The sequence below is a fragment of the Salvelinus fontinalis genome, chromosome 35, assembly GCF_029448725.1.
Source record: "Salvelinus fontinalis isolate EN_2023a chromosome 35, ASM2944872v1, whole genome shotgun sequence".
Classification (NCBI taxonomy): Eukaryota; Metazoa; Chordata; class Actinopteri; order Salmoniformes; family Salmonidae; genus Salvelinus; species Salvelinus fontinalis.
The window spans coordinates 25,513,389-25,533,650 of record NC_074699.1 but is presented as its reverse complement, the minus strand read 5'-3'; the positions used below and the strand labels follow the sequence as shown (position 1 = coordinate 25,533,650).

Genomic DNA, 20,262 nt, shown 5'->3' with positions numbered 1-20,262 from the left:
TTTTGTACTGCATCTTATGATTTCAATACCATTTTTAATGCTTCCTGGAATTGCCTTTGTACTCAGTTCTAAAAGGAACAAAATATGAACGATGGTAGATGGATTTCTGTGCAGCGGTCAGAATACATAAGAATTTTGTTCTGAAGGAACGCTATTGTGCTGTATTGGCCTGTGGGTTTGTCCTGTCGTGGTCATGCTAATCGTGTTTCACAGTCATGCCACGATTATGACCTGTTCAGCCTTAAAATGCCTACATTGCAGTCACGGTGTGGAGGCACACCTGCATGCTCATCTTCTCCCTCTTCCTGGCCGGGTGCCTGTCCAACACCAGTGTGTGTGTGTGAGCGAGAGAGCACACATATGCTGTCAGACAAAGAGAGAAACCTTTGCTTTCAGGTTGCTAGTGAAATGTACACTCACTGCCAGAAGTATTCACTCAAAGAGAAATGGAACCATTCACAATTCAGATGCCTAGAAACATACAGTTCAATGAGATGAATAAATACACATACAGGCTCAGGTGAAACTGACATTGACAGACAAAGCATATACCCTCCGTCCATACACACACCTTAATGTATATTAGAAAGGATGTCCTTGCATAGACAGAGAAAGGGTCATTGGTAGAGAGGGAAGGTCAACCATTCTCTCAAATGGAGAATATGTTCTGCTGCATCCGTGAGACCTGTCTTGTTTATCCCTGTTGTACTGAGTACATGGGAATAATATCTATTTCGGGCAGTTAGGGAATCTTTATTCAGATGGATGGAGAACGATATGCCTTGGCTCATTCTCAGGAGACAGGAGTGTGCACTCAGATGCTTAGAAACAGGTAATCAAAGCTTCGTGAGAAGCATAAACTAGAGGCAGCGTAATCTCTGTTTCTTTTGCTGTGGCAGCTCAATTAGAAACTAATCATAGTGTTACAGCACAACTCTAAAGCCAGTGATAACCAAGCTCTATCCACAAGGAGATGAGGGAGGAAAACAATGAAATTATCCTGGAAGTCATTTGTATTTATTAGTAGTCTGGAAAGATATGTGCTGCGAGATTAGTGATGCTCCACAAAGTAGTTTAACCCCAATGTTGTCTGACTCTAAAGCATGCTACTGCAGCTGCTTCTATTGAGCATTGTACTGTTCTCTGACGATACCATTCTTACAGATATGATATCTGATCCAGAAAGTGTTTGTATTGTAAAAACTCGGTCCAAAGAGTGAATACAGTATTCTGTAGGCTATACCTTAAAGCTGGTTATTGAAGTTGTGGTCATCGAGTCATGCACTGGTGGCTGAGGTCCATTGCGTCAGACGCCTTAAGCCTCACAGCTGACTGGAGTCACTGGACTAACCCTCCCACCAACATGCAGTAGCTACGGAGTTTTATCATGGCAGCTCAGTGTCATTACCATCTTCAAAATAAAATCTGCTGTAGCATGACAGTGCTAGCCCCCAGACACGCAGACACACAGAGAACACGTAAATAAGGAGCTCAGCGCTCCATGCTCTTTGAGCCTGGACCACCAACTCCTTGGAGCCAGAGTTTCTTCATCTGGCCTGTAATCAAACATGAGTCAAGCCCTATAATTACTCATCTCGCTTGGCTACGGTCTCCATGGCCGCCTCTGGAGCTAGCTCAGGGTAACTTGATTGGCTGGGAACAGCAATATAGGTCAGCACAAAAGAGCCATTTAAAAAAAAAAGTCAGCTCTGTCGCAGAAAATCATTCACCATGGCTTGCTGAGGCGTTTGAGTCGGAACACAAAGTTGATTAAAGGAAAGCGCAGTTATATAATCTGATGGAAAATAGTGAGAAATCCGCTTCGGAAGTCCTGTGTGGAAAAAAGCGCTGCATAAATTCACCTTAATCAATATCTAAGTGAGATATGAGGAGGAAATGACATCACTTTTCCATCTCTTTACTTTATTAGGTGTTTGTGCAATAAAAGGGAGTTTAAAGATCAGTTGAAGAATCAACCAGCATTCACGGAGTACCAACCAATCAGGATGACTCAGACTCAGGTTGGAGAAAAGTATTCAAACCGCAGTTAGCTGGACAACATATAGTAGATGGCTCCATTAGTTGTATTAAGCTGGTACGGAGGGAGGTGGCCTGCTGTTGGATGTTTGCACTGAGTGGGCTGACACCAGAGCTCAGGCCTCATCCATCACAGCCTGGGGACCTGTGATTGTGTTGTGCTTCTCTCCTGGGGCATTGTATGATCAGCATGCCTCATATACTGAATGTTTATGGATACACACTTTCTCCCAAGCCAGGTCCCCCTGTTGATCCCTCATCTCTTATGTTTTCACCACTCTACCCCCTCTCCCATCATAAGAACCCAACCCTCCCTCCCACTCCACCTCACCTCCATCTCCTCCCTCCATCATGCTGCCCTCTACAACACCAACCCCACTCCTCTCAATCCATCTCTCCATCTCTCATTCTTTCTCACTGTCTCTCTCTGCCTCTCATGCAGTCTCTCTTCCTCCCTTGATCTAATTGATCTATTAACCCTTTACTTACCTTCCCTCCCTTTGTCAGCCCTTTCTTTCCCTCCCTCTACCTCTCTATCTCTTCATTCATCTAATTGTGCTTCCCCTGGGGGTGTTGACTGGCGCTCTGATGGGATGATGTCAGAGCTCCGGTCCTCTGTCAGGGTGGATGACTGTCTGCCCAGGCAGCTTGGCTGGGTTACATCTACATCACTGCTGAATATCACAACAGGGGAATGAGATTCCCCTGTGGGCAGCACACACACACACTCTCACACACAGATATGGAGATGGAGAAAAAGGAGTAGGGACACATACACACAGGAAAAGAGACACTCCAGAGATTCACATACACTCTCTGTAATCAACATGCAAAACGTGTCTTGGGCTCAGCCTGTTTGGGGACCTGTATTTGATACTTAAGCAAGTCAATTGTTTTTGCAGTGAAGCACCACTGTTTCTCTCCAATAATACTATGAAGATGCTCATATCATTCATATCTCATGAAGGCTTGCCTGCTATGAATGATATTATCGAGAGTGCACTGAAAGATTTTCTGCTGTAACAAACTCATCATTACACCTCCATATAACTTCATTAACTCTATCTAACGCCATCTAATTTCATTAACTCAATCTAACTCCATCTAATTTCATTAACTCTATCTAACTCCATCTAACTCCATCAACTCTATCTAACTCCATCTAACTCCATTAACTCTATCTAACTCCATCTAATTTCATTAACTCTATCTAACTCCATCTAACTCCATTAACTCTATCTAACTCCATCTAATTTCATTAACTCAATCTAACTCCATCTAACTCCATTAACTCTATCTAACTCCATCTAACTCCATTAACTCTATCTAACTCCATCTAATTTCATTAACTCTATCTAACTCCATCTAACTCCATTAACTCTATCTAACTCCATCTAATTTCATTAACTCTATCTAACTCCATGAACTCCATTAACTCTATCTAACTCCATCTAATTTCATTAACTCTATCTAACTCCATCTAACTCCATTAACTCTATCTAACTCCATCTAATTTCATTAACTCAATCTAACTCCATGAACTCTATTAACTCCATTAACTCTATCGAACTCAATTCAATTCAATTCAAGGGGCTTTATTGGCATGGGAAACATGTGTTAACATTGCCAAAGCAAGTGAGGTAGATAACATACAAAAGTGAAATAAACAATAAAAATGAACAGTAAACATTACACATACAGAAGTTTCAAAACAATAAAGACATTACAAATGGCCGATGACCTCAGGCCTTGGATATTCCAGGATGATATAGTGAAGGCTTTTTGTTCCATAAAGTGTCCAATGTTGTTGGTCGTGGTTTGGCCTCAGGCCAGTAAGTGTGAGCAGAGCCTGCTGAGCATCTGGTACATGCCGTTGGCTTGGGCGAGTGTAAGAGTGGGGGTTGGGCCTGTTTGCCCGCTCACTACCTGGGCGTATGTGTGACTTCCATGCTGATGCCCTCTTTGCAGGGGTGGGGTGCATGGGGTGGGCAGGAGTGGCGTAGGTCTGATCTGAGGGGGCCTAAATGGGGTGTGGGCATGGTTGATGTGGGGGGGGTGTTGATTGGTTGGGGTGGGGGTGTGAATGTGTCTGGGGGTGCTGTGGTCTGGATGTAAGTCCTCTTGGCGTGGGTTCTCTATGTGTAGGTCCAGGGGGGGGGGGCGTCCTGCAGGTCTTGGAGGGTATCTCGCTGGTCTGGGTGGGGTGTCTCTTGATCTGTTGCTCCTGTGTGAAGTGTTGGGGCTGCGTTTGAGAGCGATGTCCTTTAGAGTCCGGGCAAAGGTGGGCACTGCTGCCTTGTAGAGGTGGACCTGGTCATAGAGGCTGTTCAAGTCCAGGGTGAAGTGGTGGGCCAGGAAAACATTTGGTTTTGAGGCACAGTCACGGGAAATGCTTGCGTTTACCCGCTGTATTGTACTCCATCTAACTTCATTAACTCTATCTAACTCTATCTAACTTCATTAACTCTATCTAACATCATATAACTCCATCTAACTCCACTAACTCAACCTAACTCCATTAACTCTATCTAACATCATCTAACTCCATCTAACTCCACTAACTCAACCTAACTCCATTAACTCTATCTAACTCCATCTAACTTCATTAACTCTATCTAACATCATCTAACTCCACTAACTCAACCTAACTCCATTAACTCTATCTAACTCCATCTAACTTCATTAACTCTATCTAACATCATCTAACTCCACTAACTCAACCTAACTCCATTAACTCATTAACTCTATCTAACTCCATTAACTCCATTAACTTCATTAACTCTTTCTAACATGATCTAACTCCATCTAACTTCATCTAACTATGAAGATGCTCATATCATTCATATCTCATGAAGGCTTGCCTGCTATGAATGATATTATCGAGAGTACACTGAAAGATTTTCTGCTGTAACAAACTCATCATTACACCTCCATATAACTTCATTAACTCTTATCTAACTCCATTTAACTTCATTAACTCTATCTAACATAATCTAACTCCATTAACTCCATTTTCTCTATCTAACTCCATTAACTCCATCGAACTCCATTAACTCCATTAACTCCATCCAACTCCATTAACTCCATCGAACTCCATTAACTCCATCGAACTCCATTAACTCCATCGAACTCCATTAACTCCATCTAACTCCATTAACTCCATTTTTTCTATCTAACTCCATTAACTCCATCTAACTCCATCTAACTCCATTAACTCCATTAACTCCATTTTCTCTGTCTAACTCCATTAACTCCATCGAACTCCATTAACTCCATCTAACTCCATTAACTCCATCTAACTCCATCTAACTCCATTAACTCCATCTAACTCCATTAACTCCATCTAACTCCATCTAACTCCATTAACTCCATCTAACTCCATTAACTCCATCTAACTCCATTAACTCCATCTAACTCCATTAACTCCATCTAACTCCATTAACTCTATCTAACTCCATCTAACTCCATTAACTCCATTAACTTAATTAACTCCATCTAACTCCATTAACTCTTATCTAACTCCATTAACTCTTATCTAACTCCATTAACTCTATCTAACTCCATTAACTCTTATCTAACTCCATTAACTCCATCTAACTCCATTAACTCCATCTAACTCCATCTCACTCCATGAACTCTTATCTAACTCCATTAACTCTTATCTAACTCCATCTAACTCCATTAATTAACTCTATCTAACTCCATTAACTCTATATAACTCCATTGTATTAAAGTAGAGAACACAATGAATTATTTTCGGAAATGTCAGTTTTCCACATGAGGCTACGCAGTTATTTGTTTATAACTTCAATATACCTTCCATATATAATGAAAGATTAAAATAAATGTTAGAGAGATGAGGGACACTTCATCATTTCCATTTCAAACTTCTTTAATCTCCCTTTGTTCAATTATCTTTCCCCATTACACTCTCCTTCCCTCCGGTTGGTTACACTTCAAGAAGTCTTTGATTTGTTGGTATTGCTGCCCCTTTCAGAAAACCAGGAAGCATCTAAAGGCATTTATCTAGTAGATGACATAACATTGTATTCTCCCCTGCAACACAATATACAGAGATATGCACATTATAATGTCTTTGTTTCATAGTATGCAATCAGGTCCAGGCTCTCTTTCTTACATTTTGAACAGAGTTAACACTACTATGCTTTTCTTGTTTGTGGAGCAGGGAATTACGGTACCAAAGTCAACATTGTAGAAAAAATATGAAAACTCCAGCGTACACAATTTTATCTCTGCATATTTATTGTCAACATTTTGGTACACAAGACCTTGAAAAAGGTTGGAAAAGGTTGTACACCAAAACATTGACAGTAAGTATGCACAGAGGAATTGTGTGTGCAGGAGTTATTTATGTATTTTTTCTACGTCTCTTTCTCAGCTTGTTATGGTGTCCCTGAGCAAGTGAGAAAAAGTCCCCTTTCTGTCCCCTGGGATGGGACCTGCTGCTTGGTCTAATTAATGGGAGGATAGGTTAGGCTCTCTGGCCTGGGGTTAAGGTCATATGATCAGGGTTCGGGTGTCAGGATCTGTCTAGGGATCACAGCATCGATCCTCAGGGGATGTATTTTATCTAAAGTATTGAGTGTGTGTTTGTGTTTCGGTATTTGTCGTGTGATGTCATGTGTGTGACAGTGCATATCATTTGTCATTGCTGTATTAAGACCACACAAACATTTGGAATAGTAATACCAAAATGTACAGTATCTCTTGGGGGAGAGCCATTGTTCTATAACAGTCTGAGGTGTTGCGAGGGGATTGGGCAGAGGAGTTAGTCCAGGAGAAGGTTAATGTTCTGTCAGAGCCTGTTGTGTGAGGGCAGGGTACAGCTGGGGGTGATTCTACAGTTTTCCTATAGACTTTTCCAGTGAATCAGCTGTTTGCACCATGGCATCTTCACCTCCCTAGGGGCACGGCGGTATTTGGGTATGGAGAGAGGATGAGTAGGCATGACTGAGGTCAAGGGGCCTGATGACAATGTGGCCTACTGTCCCTGTCCCTGCTCCACAGGAGGTTTAGATTGCCTTGGATTCTATTACCTCCTTATGGGAGATTATGGTTACCCGGCCGTACCCCTAGAAAATATAATCACGGTACCATACAACCTCCGGTGGGAGCGTACAGTTTGGTAACCATGGTTACTCGAACCCCTAAAGGATGAATTATATAACCATTGAATTTGTGAGGGAAAGAGCGCAATGGACGAGTCTTTACTTTACAGTAGCTCATATCAATGGACTAGTCTTTACTTTACAGTATCTCATATCAATGGACTAGTCTTTACTTTACAGTATCTCAAATCAGTGATCTAGTCATTACTGTACATTAGCTCATATTTCCCTGGCTTCCCATCAGTACTCAGAGCCCATCAGAGCTCTCCTATGATGTTTACAGCAGTCCACTACACACATAACCTCCCTCAATATTAGCCTACTACAGTGGTGTAGTGCTGTTGTTTAGGTGTGTGAGTGCAACAATTTGTTAAAAAATTATGTCATAACTTCTCAATCAAAGTTCGTACCAAAAGATATAGCCTATTGAATATTATTATAGAATATGCATAAAATGCATCTTCCAATTGCAACGTCTGCCCTATGCTCACACATATTGTCTCAAGACAATTGTATAGTTTATATGTTTATTCGTCACATGCTTTGTATACAACAGGCGTAGACTAACAGTGAAATGTTTACTTACGGGCCCTACCCAAAAATGCAGAGAAATCACCAAGTTAGGCATATGTAATTTCAAAATAGCCCATCATCACTGTCAATCGTGAATGATAATTGTTCACGTTTTACTGGTGAAATGTCCAAACTGCGTCTGCATGCAGATTATTTCATCTCAATCAGTTTCATGGGAATATGCATGTAGAGCTTCTTCAATGACTGTTTTGTGAGAGAATTAGAGCAGATGATTTTAACAAACTATTATCCTTTCTTGTATTTTGTTTCAATCAAAGCATACAGTATAACCTGCCTAGTGGCTGGGTAACCATCCTAAAATGTCATTAGAAATGAGGAGGTGTTTTTGGTGTAACAGTATCGTTATATGCTTACTATGCTGTTATATTTGTTATTATTGTTATTACACTATTCTCTATTGACACTAGAGTATGAAGCCAGGCTGACTCAGGTTTTAGTGTAGGGCAGTGGATCCAGAGCTGTGTGTATGTGTCTGTCTGTCTGTCTGTTTGTGTGTGTCTTTGTCTCTTATATTGGTCTTTAAGTGAATCATGGGGGAGGTGGGTAGGGGAGAGTACTGGGAGCGGGCGGGCAGGAGGGGGTTTTCTTCTTGTGCTCTCTTCAGCCTTGCAGCGGAGTGTCCCCACCTCTTCCCTTTGGTCTCAGGCTCTGGGCACAGGTAACAATCCATAAGGATATTATCACAGGTCATGGTGAGAAGTAGAGGCCTCGCCTGCCTCCACGTGCCCCTGCTAGTTTGTTTGTGTGTGTGTGTGTGTGTGTGTGTGTGTGTGTGTGTGTGTGTGTGTGTGTGTGTGTGTGTGTGTGTGTGTGTGTGTGTGTGTGTGTGTGTGTGTGTGTGTGTGTGTGTGTGTGTGTGTGTGTGTGTGTGTGTTTGCGTGTGTGAATATGTGTGTTTCCCAGAGGCACTCACCTGCACCTGTCATATGTCCTCCAATCCCGTTGTGTCTTGCTGTTGATGTGTCTGCCTGTTTGCTGCCCTCTGCGACCCCCTGCCAAGCCCCCACGCCGCACGCCGCACGCCTACCCTCCTTTCACTCCCTCCATCCCAGGTGCTTGCTGTCTCTCCAGCCGTTGCTGTGCCAACAGAGCAGCCCATATTCTTTAGCTGGTGATCTGGGAAGGGAAGCAGCATGGGTTGGTCCGGGCTCCATCAGCCACCTCTGGCAGCTGCAAGCCACTGCAAGCTGACTGACATGACCCTCACTGTGCCCACACACAACCATGCCATATGTTAGCATCATGTTAGCCCCCCGTTAGCCTCATCAGTTAGCCTTAACAGTAAATATGGAAGAAGAGAGAAGATGACCTTACCTAACTCTATGTAGTTAGAGTGCTTTGTATGGAGTCCCTCTTGTTAGCCTATTCGTAGTCATTTGTTTTGATGGTAGGAAGTTGATTGAATCAGACTGAGACAGTCATTCCCTGTGGGTGGGACACGACTCTAGACATCGACAGCAGGCTTTGGGTTAGATCCAACCTTTAATGAATCAGCATACAGGGAGATCATAGACTAAGGAAGGAAAGAGAAATGGAAAAGATAGATTAGGACTGAGGGCGTAAAGAGGAAGGACAGCAGGAGATGTTGGATATGAGAAAAATTGACGTGATTCAGTAAAGATAAGATAAACGGAAGACGAAGCAAGGTCTATCAGTTGTTGAGATGTTTGGCACTTTCCCCTCATTCAACCCCCTCCCTTGTAGTCTACGGTGTGAATCCTCCTGACAGTTTTCCCCTCCAATCACAGCTATGCCAATCAAGAGACCCCCCTGGAACCAGGCTCATCCACATGACTTGTTTTGCTTACACTTACCTGTCTGTCTGTATGTCTGTCTACATTCATTGTATGTGTCTTTCTCTGTCTGATGCCCCGCTTCTTACTCTATACGTGCTCCATTATCTGCCTGTGTCCCTGTCTGTGACTGGGTGTCAACCCGTGTCAGTCTCTTTGTTTGTCTGATCTGAATAACTCAGTCTTATCCTCGCCAATTGGATAAACTCTGTTATTTATTTGTTGTTCATTAAACTTCACTGATCACCTACACAGAGGGTGCAGTGATCCATTTGTTTTCTCTATAAGGCACTAATAGAAAGGAAGGGGAATGACTAAAGGAGTGTGGGTAAGTGGTGTAGGTAGAGTTGCAAAATTCTGGTAACTTTTCCAGATATCCTGGTTAAAGGATACCAGATGTCCTGCGTATTCCCTCTTCATTACAGGAATCTTCCAACTGGGTTTTCTAGAAAACCTGAGAATTTTTTTAAAGTTACCAGAATTTTGCAACTCTACCTACACCACTTACTCCCATTCCTTTAGTCATTCCCCTTCCTGTCTATTAGTGCCTTATAGAGAAAACAAATGGATCACTGGACAGACAGACAGACAGACAGACAGACAGACAGACAGACAGACAGACAGACAGACAGACAGACAGACAGACAGACAGACATGATATGGGGCGTAGTCCTCCCTAGGTTCTCAGATGCAGGCAGCAAAAACTAGCTGAGAGATTGTTTTGTATGTGCATGCCATTGCTTGCGCTTTGCTAAACTGTAGTATAATGGCACAGTGAAACTCTGCATGCCTCTCTTGTACTGTATATACAGTAAGTGAAATCCAGCCAGCCAGCCAGTGTAGGACACAGTACACTAGAGTTGAACTATGTTCTGGTGTCTGTCTCTGTCTCACGTTCATTTGAGTCAGTAACCTCACTTTGTTCATTCTGTTAATCCTCCTAGTCTTAACAAAGACAAATCCCCCCTTTTCTCTGCAGAGATAAATCTTCAAATCTACTTCTTCTTCTGCACTCATCTTTCCCACAGCACCCATTCCTAATCCCACTTCCTCTCCCTCCATTTCTACAGTGCACTTGCACTGTTTTTCCTCTCTCTCTTCCTCTTGTCATTTTCCAGTGTCTAACCTGTAATTAGTGTTGTTTGTCTATGTGTCTTGACTTGTGTCACCTGCTATAGCTCAGCATGTCTTTTGCTCACCAGACTGTTACAACGTATTGGCTAGGAACACTTTGTCTCCAATACCCAGTCCTCCCCCACCCTGTCCTCTCTCTTTTACTCTTTTGTTCATGAAATGTGTTGATTTTTGTGGCTGTTTTGCAAATATCACACTGTTACATGCTTGTAGTGACTAAGGTTTGGAACTAAGTGTGCATGTATGCGTGCGAAGGTGTGTGTGAGTGTGTTAGTGTAAGTCAATAACATTCCCGTGTTACTCCCAAGTCTGGGAACATTATCAGCCACATTCAGTTCTGGACTCTGGATAGTCCAACCCTGACACAAGACCTTGCAGCCTCACCAGTGGTGGGAAGCCATCACAGACCTGAGGCTGGCTCTTTGTCTTCAGAAGCAGGATTCTCCTAGTGCTCTGTTGGCCTCTCTCTCAGTGTCCGTCCTGACTGTGTCTCTGTCACCCCCCCACCCAGCAGGAGCCTGGGTAAACCTGGGAGCCAGACCCCAGATGAGGCAGGCCGCCTCGGGAACTCCTCCGTCACAGACCTGGCCAACTCTGTCACCACCAGCGACATTCACATGGTGAGAAAACCTGCTCCCTTCCTGTCTGTCTGTGTTAATGATTGTTCATCTGTACTCCTCTCTGCATGTCTATGGGTTTGTCCACAGCCACCCACTTGTGGCAGCATTTAGATTTGCAAGATGTCTTAAATGACAAAACATGCTAGTTACATGAGATTTCCCAACCCAGCTTGGCTATCACAAAGGAGAAACTCAGTAGAATATGCTTTATTCAGCAAAAGCTGGTAATTACGCTGAGAACACAGTGCTGTGAGTGCTGGGCGGACAGGGCGCGGGTGGGGGATGGGCCTGTGTTATTATGTGGGTTGCACGTCTGCGTTATGGAGGTCCCGATGATGCTTAATGATGATATTTTCACTTTGAGGGGGAGCCAACAGGGCCTGTCAGTTGGATCAGACCTGCAGTTGGCCATGGTCTCTTTCCATCTCTGGTCTCTCACTATGTGGGTCGAAGACTTTCACTAGGCCTAGTTAATAACTATAACTTTTTTTATCACTGAGGCACTTTTTTGGGGGGGGGGGGGGGGGGGGGATCATTGTGATACTACCTATGCAGGAGTTTAGGAGTTTTATGTGCGTTTACAAAAGTGAGCGAATTTCATTAATCCCGGTACCCAGAATCAAATCTTGTGTGCACTGGTCAGCTACGTCAGTCTGTCACAAGAGATTGGTGTGTGTACATATTATGTTAATAATATGATTAACCTAGTGTTCTGACACTCACATGGTCTGGGGGTGGAGAGATCTGTATAGTGTAGGTGGGCTCAGTATGTGGCTGTATTTTGTGGAGGTGGAGGTTCTTTATCTATGTGAGTTATGTGGGTTTCAGGCGAAGCGATTGGGCAACAAGTATAAATAAAAATGATGATAAAACAGATTGACCCTGAAAAATGTTGACAACTGTAGGTGGGACAGATGTCAGGAGAGAGATGTCTGAAAGCCGGTGTGTGCATTCATGCGTCCATGTGTGTATGTCTGTGTGCGGATGTGTGTGTTTGAAAGACAGACAGACATCAGACACCAAGAGAGTGAAGGAGGAGAGATGATCAGATTTAGAATGGAGAGGCTGAGCAACAGCGAGATGTGTGGGAGAGAATACAGAATGTGAGATTAAATTCCAGGAACTGCACCTTGGGCCAAGCCTCTGGTCCCTCTCTATCAGATAGCAGCCTTTTAACTGGATTTCCTTCCCTCCCTCGGGGCCCAGCTCCAGTTAGGCAGGGGGTCTCTCTACTCACAGAATATCTCCTGCCTCTCATCTCCAGATATACCTTCTCCCCCATTGCTCCCTCCCTTATCGCTTAGTAAAGCCCAGACATATGACATAACATTATCTGAACGTTAGGCTAGCATGATGGCAGCATTGCACGTGAGTTCCAGTGCTGTTTGACTGCCCCCTTGTGGAGGAGAACCAAAGCTCCTTGTTCACCTTGGGTGTCCATGTCCCTGAGTGTTTCATCTGTGTGTTCCATGCTGGGAAAAGGTGGGGGTAGTGGGATGAGGGTTGTTGAGTGTACATAGGGAAAATCTCAATTGCATAGTCCTCGCGTCCTCTCTCTTTCTCCTCGCCTCCTTCTCAAAACCCATTGGATGAGAGTGCCAGAGGTCCCTCCCCTCTGACCTTCTCCTCCAATGGGTTTTGAGTAGGAGTCGAGGAGAGAGGACACAAGGAGTATGCAATTGCGATTCTACCATCATATAGACTAGATAAATATTAAAGTGCTCTGCTGGTGATCTCTCCCAGCTCTCTCCGGGCTCAGAAGAGGAGACAGAAGGGCCTGTGGTTGAGAAGCTGGGCCGGATTCAGTTCAGTGTGGGCTACAGCTTCCAGGACTCCACCCTGACCGTCAAGATCCTCACGGGCCAGGAGCTCCCCGCCAAGGACTTCTCTGGCACCTCAGACCCCTTCGTCAAACTCTACCTGCTGCCTGACAAGAAGCACAAGCTGGAGACCAAGGTCAAGAGGAAGAACCTCAACCCTCGCTGGAACGAGACCTTCCTGTTTGAAGGTCAGACTGTGAAATCACCCTGCACACAGAGGCTGCATACCTAATGGCGCCCTATACCTAATGGCGCCCTATTCCATACATAGTTCACTACTTTTGTCCACAGCCCTATGGGCCCTGGTCAAAAGTAGTGCACTACATAGGAAATAGGATGCCATTTGGGACACACAGATACTCTAGTGGGTGGCAGGTAGCCTAGTGGTTAGAGTGTTGGGCCACTAACCAAAAGATTGCTGGATTGAATCCCTGAGGTGACAAGGTAAAAATCTGTCGTTCTGCCCCTGAACAAGGCAGTTAACCCACTGTTCCCCGGTAGGCCGTCATTGTAAATAAGAATTTGTTCTTAACTGACTTGCCAAGTTAAATAAAGGTTAAATAAATTAAAAATTAAAAATCTACAGTACAACTACTGCACATTATGAAAAACACATCTATACACATAACTAGACTTTATGGCTATTGGTTATCCTGTATGAAGTCTTAAAGAGTACTCCTTAAATCTCTGTCCAGCACATATCAGCCTCTTATCTGTCTGTTCCCCCCAGGGTTCCCCTATGAGAAGGTGATCCAGAGGACCCTCTATATGCAGGTGCTGGATTACGATCGTTTCAGCAGGAACGACCCCATCGGGGAGGTGTCCATCCCCCTTAACAAGGTGGACCTGGGCAACCAGCAGACCTACTGGAAGGAGCTGAAGCCCTGCAGCGACGGCAGCGTGAGTAAAGTACACACACAGACTAGGACAGTTGCAGAGGGACAGGGGAGGAGGGGAGATGAGGGGGGAGGGGTGGAGACAGGGAACAAGGAGAAGGAGGGATGACTGGGACACAGAAGGGGGTAGAGGGGATGGAGGGAGTGAGAGGGTTGGTGAGTGGTGATGTCATTGTGTTTCTCAGGGGAGTCGAGGAGACCTGCTGGTGTCACTGTGCTACAACCCTCAAGCTAACACCATCACTGTGACCATCATCAAAGCCCGTAACCTCAAAGCCATGGACATCGGAGGCACCTCCGGTACAGTACATACAGTACTCTGTCATCACCTGTTTCCTGTGTTACAGTCTGTCTACCTTAACATGTGTGAATGTGGTTTCAGTATCTCTCCATTCTTCGGCATCCCAAATGGCACCCTATTCCCTATATAGTGCACTACTTTCTATGAGCCCTGGTCAAAATAAGTGTACTGTATAGGGATTAGGGTGCCATTTGGGATGAAGCCTCTGTGTTTAAGTGATGTGTCTCCCCCGTCAGATCCATATGTGAAGCTGTGGCTGATGCACAAGGACAAGCGTGTGGAGAAGAAGAAGACTGTGACAATGAAGTGCTGTCTGAACCCCGTGTTCAACGAGTCCTTCCCCTTCGACGTCCCTGCCCACGTGCTCCGAGAGACCACCATCATCATCACCGTCATGGACAAGGACAAGCTCAGTCGCAACGACGTCATCGGCAAGGTACCGCCCCCTCGTAACACCCAGACCACCAGCCACGTACATCACCAGGCCACACTGACCCCTGCTGGCACATACTGAGACACACACACACATGCACACGCACACATACATGCACACATAACACACACAATGATTCTGCTCTCACACACACTAACACAAAGACACATTAACAGTCACTGTCTCAAGATTGCTCTTACATACTGACACAGTGAGATTGATATCCATTGATTGTGTGGTTTGTTTGTGGCACACAGAGGCACTATCCCATTGATTTTCTGACACACTGTAACCCTCATACAAGCTTCCTTACTATGGATCCAGTGTCTGATAGTGACCCCTCAGTAAACCAAACACGCCTCATCACAGGCGCTGGCCCTTTCACCCACAGTCCAATCACCACCAGTAAAACACAGCTGCGGCTTGCTTTTGAGCCTCCATCTCTCTGTCTAAACATAAGTCTCATTCTCACACAAATCTTTCCCCCTGTTTCCCCTGCTCTGAAAATTGCTGAGAGTAAAACAGCTGTTTCATCTTAATGACTCTCCTCAGCTCACGATATGAATTAAGTTCAGATTAGGGTGATTGGCAAGCTTTATGGTGACAGCAGGACACTCCAGATTTCAGAGAGTTTAGTTTACCTCTCTCTGTTTTGCCATGTTTGAGTATGAGTAATATCGATCTCTGTGACGTCAGATATCCTGCTTACATCATCCATCTCACCCCCCTCGCTCTCTTTCACTCCATCTCTCTCTCCTCGTGCCCTCCTCCCCTTCTCTTCCTCTCTTTCTTCCCACCCTCCCTCTCTCGCTCTCTCTCTCAGATCTATCTCTCGTGGAAGAGTGGTCCGGCAGAGGTGAAGCACTGGAAGGACATGATGGGTAAACCTCGTAATGCCGTGCAGCAGTGGCATGCCCTCAAGGCCTGATACTGTAGGTCCAGTCACATCCACCCAGACCATCCCAGCCCCCTGCCCTGCCCTCCCACCCTGCTGTTATGCACAAGGCTGACTCGCTGCAGAACATGGGTACAAATAGCCATCCAACACATCCACCCAACGTATCCACCCTCTCCTCCTGCCTGTCCTCTCTCAGATCCCTAATGAACTTCTCCTTCCTCTACTCCCCTCTGTTAAGCCGGGTCCTTTCTGAGTCTTGTTGCTTTCAACCATTGTTTTTTCTCCTTGGTCCACCTTTACTCTGTTTTACTCTGGAGCAGTACACTCTGTCAGCCCTAGGGTGAGCCTCAGCCACCAACAAAAACAGGTTCAAATAGACCATATAAGAATCCTGCGTAAGGAGCTGGTGAAGGGCCTGTCTTTCAGGAAACATTGTTTATGTGACTGTGTGACAGACTGACCTACAAGCCAGTGACCTGGGCCAGGAATCCAGTTCCACCATTCCTCTTGTGTCTCTCCATCGTTCTCCTGTGGCAGTGAGGGGAGGCGTCTTCTCTCCCTAATCACTGCTCTCTCTGTCGTCAGAAGCGATCTGGTTGGCTGTTCATTATTGTTTTTTGCTTCCCATGTTGACCCTTTGGTTCGTTCTCTTCTGCAAACACACAGAGAATACAACAGGAAGGATCGATAGAGAGAGAGAGGCAAACCATTGGAATAGAAGAGGGATGGACTGTCTGGATGGTAATGGAATTAGACGTGACACTGTCACTCCACCCAATTCATCATCTCTGATCTCTTTCTCTCCCACCACTGTAGTGATTCTTCCCTGGCGGGACCTCCTTGTTGTCTGTGCGTGCTGTGGGTGATGTGCTGTAACTCCAAATGAAGTTCTAGATCAAAAAAGGAGAAAATGACTGATCATTTTCACCGGTCCATGGGGGAAATGTAAAAAAACGTTCCTATTTTCTGGAGAGAAAAAAAAGAAGAATGACAGAAAAGAGTAAAGTCATCAATGTTGTGTTTTGTTTTTAAAAAGCATAAAGAGACCAATCAAAATGTTCTTCCAGAGACAGTAAATAGAAGCAAAAAGACAGCTATTATGCTGTCGTATTCTCTCTGTGTGTGTGTGTGTGTGTGTGTGTGTGTGTGTGTGTGTGTGTGTGTGTGTGTGTGTGTGTGTGTGTGTGTGTGTGTGTGTGTGTGTGTGTGTGTGTGTGTGTGTGTGTGTGTGTGTGTGTGTGTGTGTGTGTGTGTGTGTGTGTGTGTGTGTGCGTCAGCGAAAGTTAGCGTGTGAATGTGAGTGCAAGTGTGTGAAAGTATTGGGCTTGCACTGCTATCAAATGAATAACGAATTACTGATAATAATGATGACAATAATAATCATCAGTATTCTACTGGATATGTTTGAAGACTTGGAGAGGTCACAGCAGCTAAGCAGTGACAGAGAGCGAGGGGGACAGTTTGTAGGGTAGTGCCTGCTGCCTGGTGTGGAACGGTAAGCAGAGGAGGAACTTGACATGAACCACCAGTCTTCATCTGAGCTGCTTTCTCTCAATTGCATCATCCACTGCAGATAACCATAAAAAAATGCCCCTCTCCCAACCAAGTCAGTTTTGTTTCTAATGGAGCACTTAGCCAAATGATCTTGTCCCCATCAAGGTTGGTAACGTTACCTGTTTGTCTCTGTCAGTAATTTTGTGTAATTCTGCCTGTCTGTTGGAACGTGGGTCTGTTACGTCAGTTAGTCTGTAAGTAATTTAGTCAACATCTTATTCATTAGTGTGCATGCTACAAAACACATTGTTATAAGAATGTTAGTGGATAAATGTTTAGGGTCTTAGTGGAGGGCTGTTCCATTACTGGCCAAACCCCCTCTGCTCTGTCCTGCTCCTGATGTTAGAAGGTTAGGGTGTTAGTGGGTCTTCGGGACCATGGCTGTTACGTACCAAACCCCCTCTGTTCTGTCCTGCTTCAGGACCAGGCTGTTCCATTACTGGCCAGACCCCCTCTGCTCTGTACTGCTCCTGATGTCATCCTGATGTGACCTGTTCCAAGCTTAAGTTTCTCTCTCATCACACAATGGGCTGAAGGATAGCTACAATAGTAATAATATCAACTAAACCTATTTTCTGTTTACATTTGACTGTTTATTTGTGTCTAATGGATATGTGTGTGTGTGTGTTTGCAATGTGTGTATGAGTGTGTCAACATCTGACTGTTAGTTTGTGTGTTTGTATTTACCGTGTATGTATGTGTGCTCGGTGTTCACTTTTGCCATTTTCATTTTCTTAATATGGAATCTGTTTTTTTGGCTGTTTTTATTCTGTATAAAGTCATTTAGATGTTCAGTTAATTATTTATGTTGTCGATGATCGCTAAGAAGGAGACGCTAATGATTACTGGGATGTTGAAATGTGACAAAGGGCATGTGTCTACTTTCTATTTGTTTGGGTTTCATGGGTTGGTTGGGGAGGGGGCCATAGACATGTTCGAGAGTCTGAATGAAGAGAGAAGGAAAGAGAAGGGAGAGGGGAGCTCATTACATCTGACAATACCACATACAGCATATTCTATTCTAGCCCTCTTCTGTTGGGCAGAGGGACTGTTCACTCAGGCCTGTGTGCATCAGGGGCCTTGTGTTCTGGTTTATCATTTAATAGGTGGCTTACAGAACCACAACACGCTGTCCTGTCCCTCCGCTCTAGGTCTGGCCCAACACGCTGTCCCTCCGCTCTAGGTCTGGCCCAACACGCTGTCCCTCCGCTCTAGGTCTGGCCCAACACGCTGTCCCTCCGCTCTAGGTCTGGCCCAACACGCTGTCCCTCCGCTCTAGGTCTGGCCCAACACGCTGTCCCTCCGCTCTAGGTCTGGCCCAAAACGCTGTCCCTCCGCTCTAGGTCTGGCCCAACACGCTGTCTCTCCGCTCTAGGTCTGGCCCAACACCCTGTCCCTCCGCTCTAGGTCTGGCCCAACACGCTGTCCCTCCGCTCTAGGTCTGGCCCAACACCCTGTCCCTCCGCTCTAGGTCTGGCCCAACACTCTGTCCCTCCGCTCTAGGTCTGGCCCAACACGCTGTCTCTCCGCTCTAGGTCTGGCCCAACACCCTGTCCTTCCGCTCTAGGTCTGGCCCAACACGCTGTCCCTCCGCTCTAGGTCTGGCCCAACACCCTGTCCCTCCGCTCTAGGTCTGGCCCAACACCCTGTCCCTCCGCTCTAGGTCTGGCCCAACACCCTGTCCCTCCGCTCTAGGTCTGGCCCAACACCCTGTCCCTCCGCTTTAGGTCTGGCCCAACACCCTGTCCCTCCGCTCTAGGTCTGGCCCAACACGCTGTCCCTCCGCTCTAGGTCTGGCCCAACACCCTGTCCCTCCGCTCTAGGTCTGGCCCAACACACTGTCCCTCCGCTCTAGGTCTGGCCCAACACACTGTCCCTCCGCTCTAGGTCTGGCCCAACACATTGTCCCTCCGCTCTAGGTCTGTCCCAACACACTGAGACTAAGACAGGCGAGGTCTCCAGACGTCAGTGCTGACGTACTTCAAAACCCCACTGTGACACACATGCTTTTTGGCACAAGGTGCTCTTAAACAACACCCCTCCCCCTCTCCTCCATATGCTCTCACTCCCCAAGTGTCACAGAGAAAAGGTGAGACAGACAATGATCATCACCTCATTTGCATCACTGCAATCTCCAGGCAGAGCCGAACATAGCAGAGCACCTACCTGCTCTTAAAATAACTGTGAACAGAGTCACCTCCCTGCCTCATACTGAGCACACAAGCAAAAGATACATCATTACCTATGCAGACGCAGCATTAAATTGAAAAGATCAGCCAGAATAGGAAACACAGATAAAATGGCACGATTCAGGTGAAAATGAATTATTCGTCTGAAAATAGGTCCAGAAGCCAGGTATGGTCCATTTGCCTCTGAGGCATTGAGCTGGGATTCTTGGTAGAGTCCTTCCTTGGCCCTAGAAAAGCCCAGTAACAATTCAAAACACAGATCTAAATAAATCTGAAAACTAATCAGTGTTCACTCAGATTGAAATCACCCTAAATGTCTGATTAGGGCTCTCTACACAGATATTGGTGGAGATACGAGGAGGATTGTCCAATACAGGCCAGGATTTTGTGACATTGTATGAAGGATAAATGAAAATTGTGTATGTAAAAACTAATCAGTGTTAATTGGGGATGTTGATATCTGTATGTCCTTGACATCCCTTTGTCCCATCTCTCGCTCTCTTTTGTTCTCTCTTTAGTCACACATCTGTGGGGTGCACATTCTTATATTTCAACCATTTATTTTTTTGAAATCTGTACAGTGTATAAATATATAAATGTGTACATAAAAAGAGGAAACTTCTAAAATAGTTTTTGTTGTTTTTCTAAAGCCGATTTAATGTGGTATTTCATAGTGGCGTGTGGCTTTCTCTCCCTATTTGATTTCCATCAGAGGAACTTAGTAAGGATTCCAACTGTTCCCACTGGCTAGTTCAGTTGAAACAGTAGTTCTGTTGCAGTAAAAACACTGTTGTGAAGAATCAAGTCTGAAACTCACCTGCCAATCTGGCCTTCAACTTGAACATCAAACTCAATTCTTAGAGG

General features: G+C 45.1%; 1 protein-coding gene across 6 annotated transcripts in view; it reads left to right on the top strand.

The window, feature by feature from the left end:
- The window catches only part of LOC129834614 (synaptotagmin-7-like), a 102,307-nt gene extending 82,282 nt beyond the window's left edge, over nucleotides 1–20,025 (top strand). For 3 of the 6 annotated variants that reach the window (XM_055899777.1, XM_055899778.1, XM_055899779.1), the window contains 6 exons: nucleotides 11,199–11,307; nucleotides 13,051–13,315; nucleotides 13,858–14,027; nucleotides 14,209–14,323; nucleotides 14,561–14,760; nucleotides 15,581–20,025. In XM_055899777.1, the coding sequence (XP_055755752.1) occupies nucleotides 11,199–11,307; nucleotides 13,051–13,315; nucleotides 13,858–14,027; nucleotides 14,209–14,323; nucleotides 14,561–14,760; nucleotides 15,581–15,685 (964 nt within the window). In that variant the 3' untranslated portion in view covers nucleotides 15,686–20,025. The remainder of the gene's footprint in view (nucleotides 1–11,198; nucleotides 11,308–13,050; nucleotides 13,316–13,857; nucleotides 14,028–14,208; nucleotides 14,324–14,560; nucleotides 14,761–15,580) is intronic. The other 3 variants (XR_008756286.1, XR_008756285.1, XR_008756284.1) reach the window with 3 other exon arrangements.
- Nucleotides 20,026–20,262: the final 237 nt, after the last annotated feature.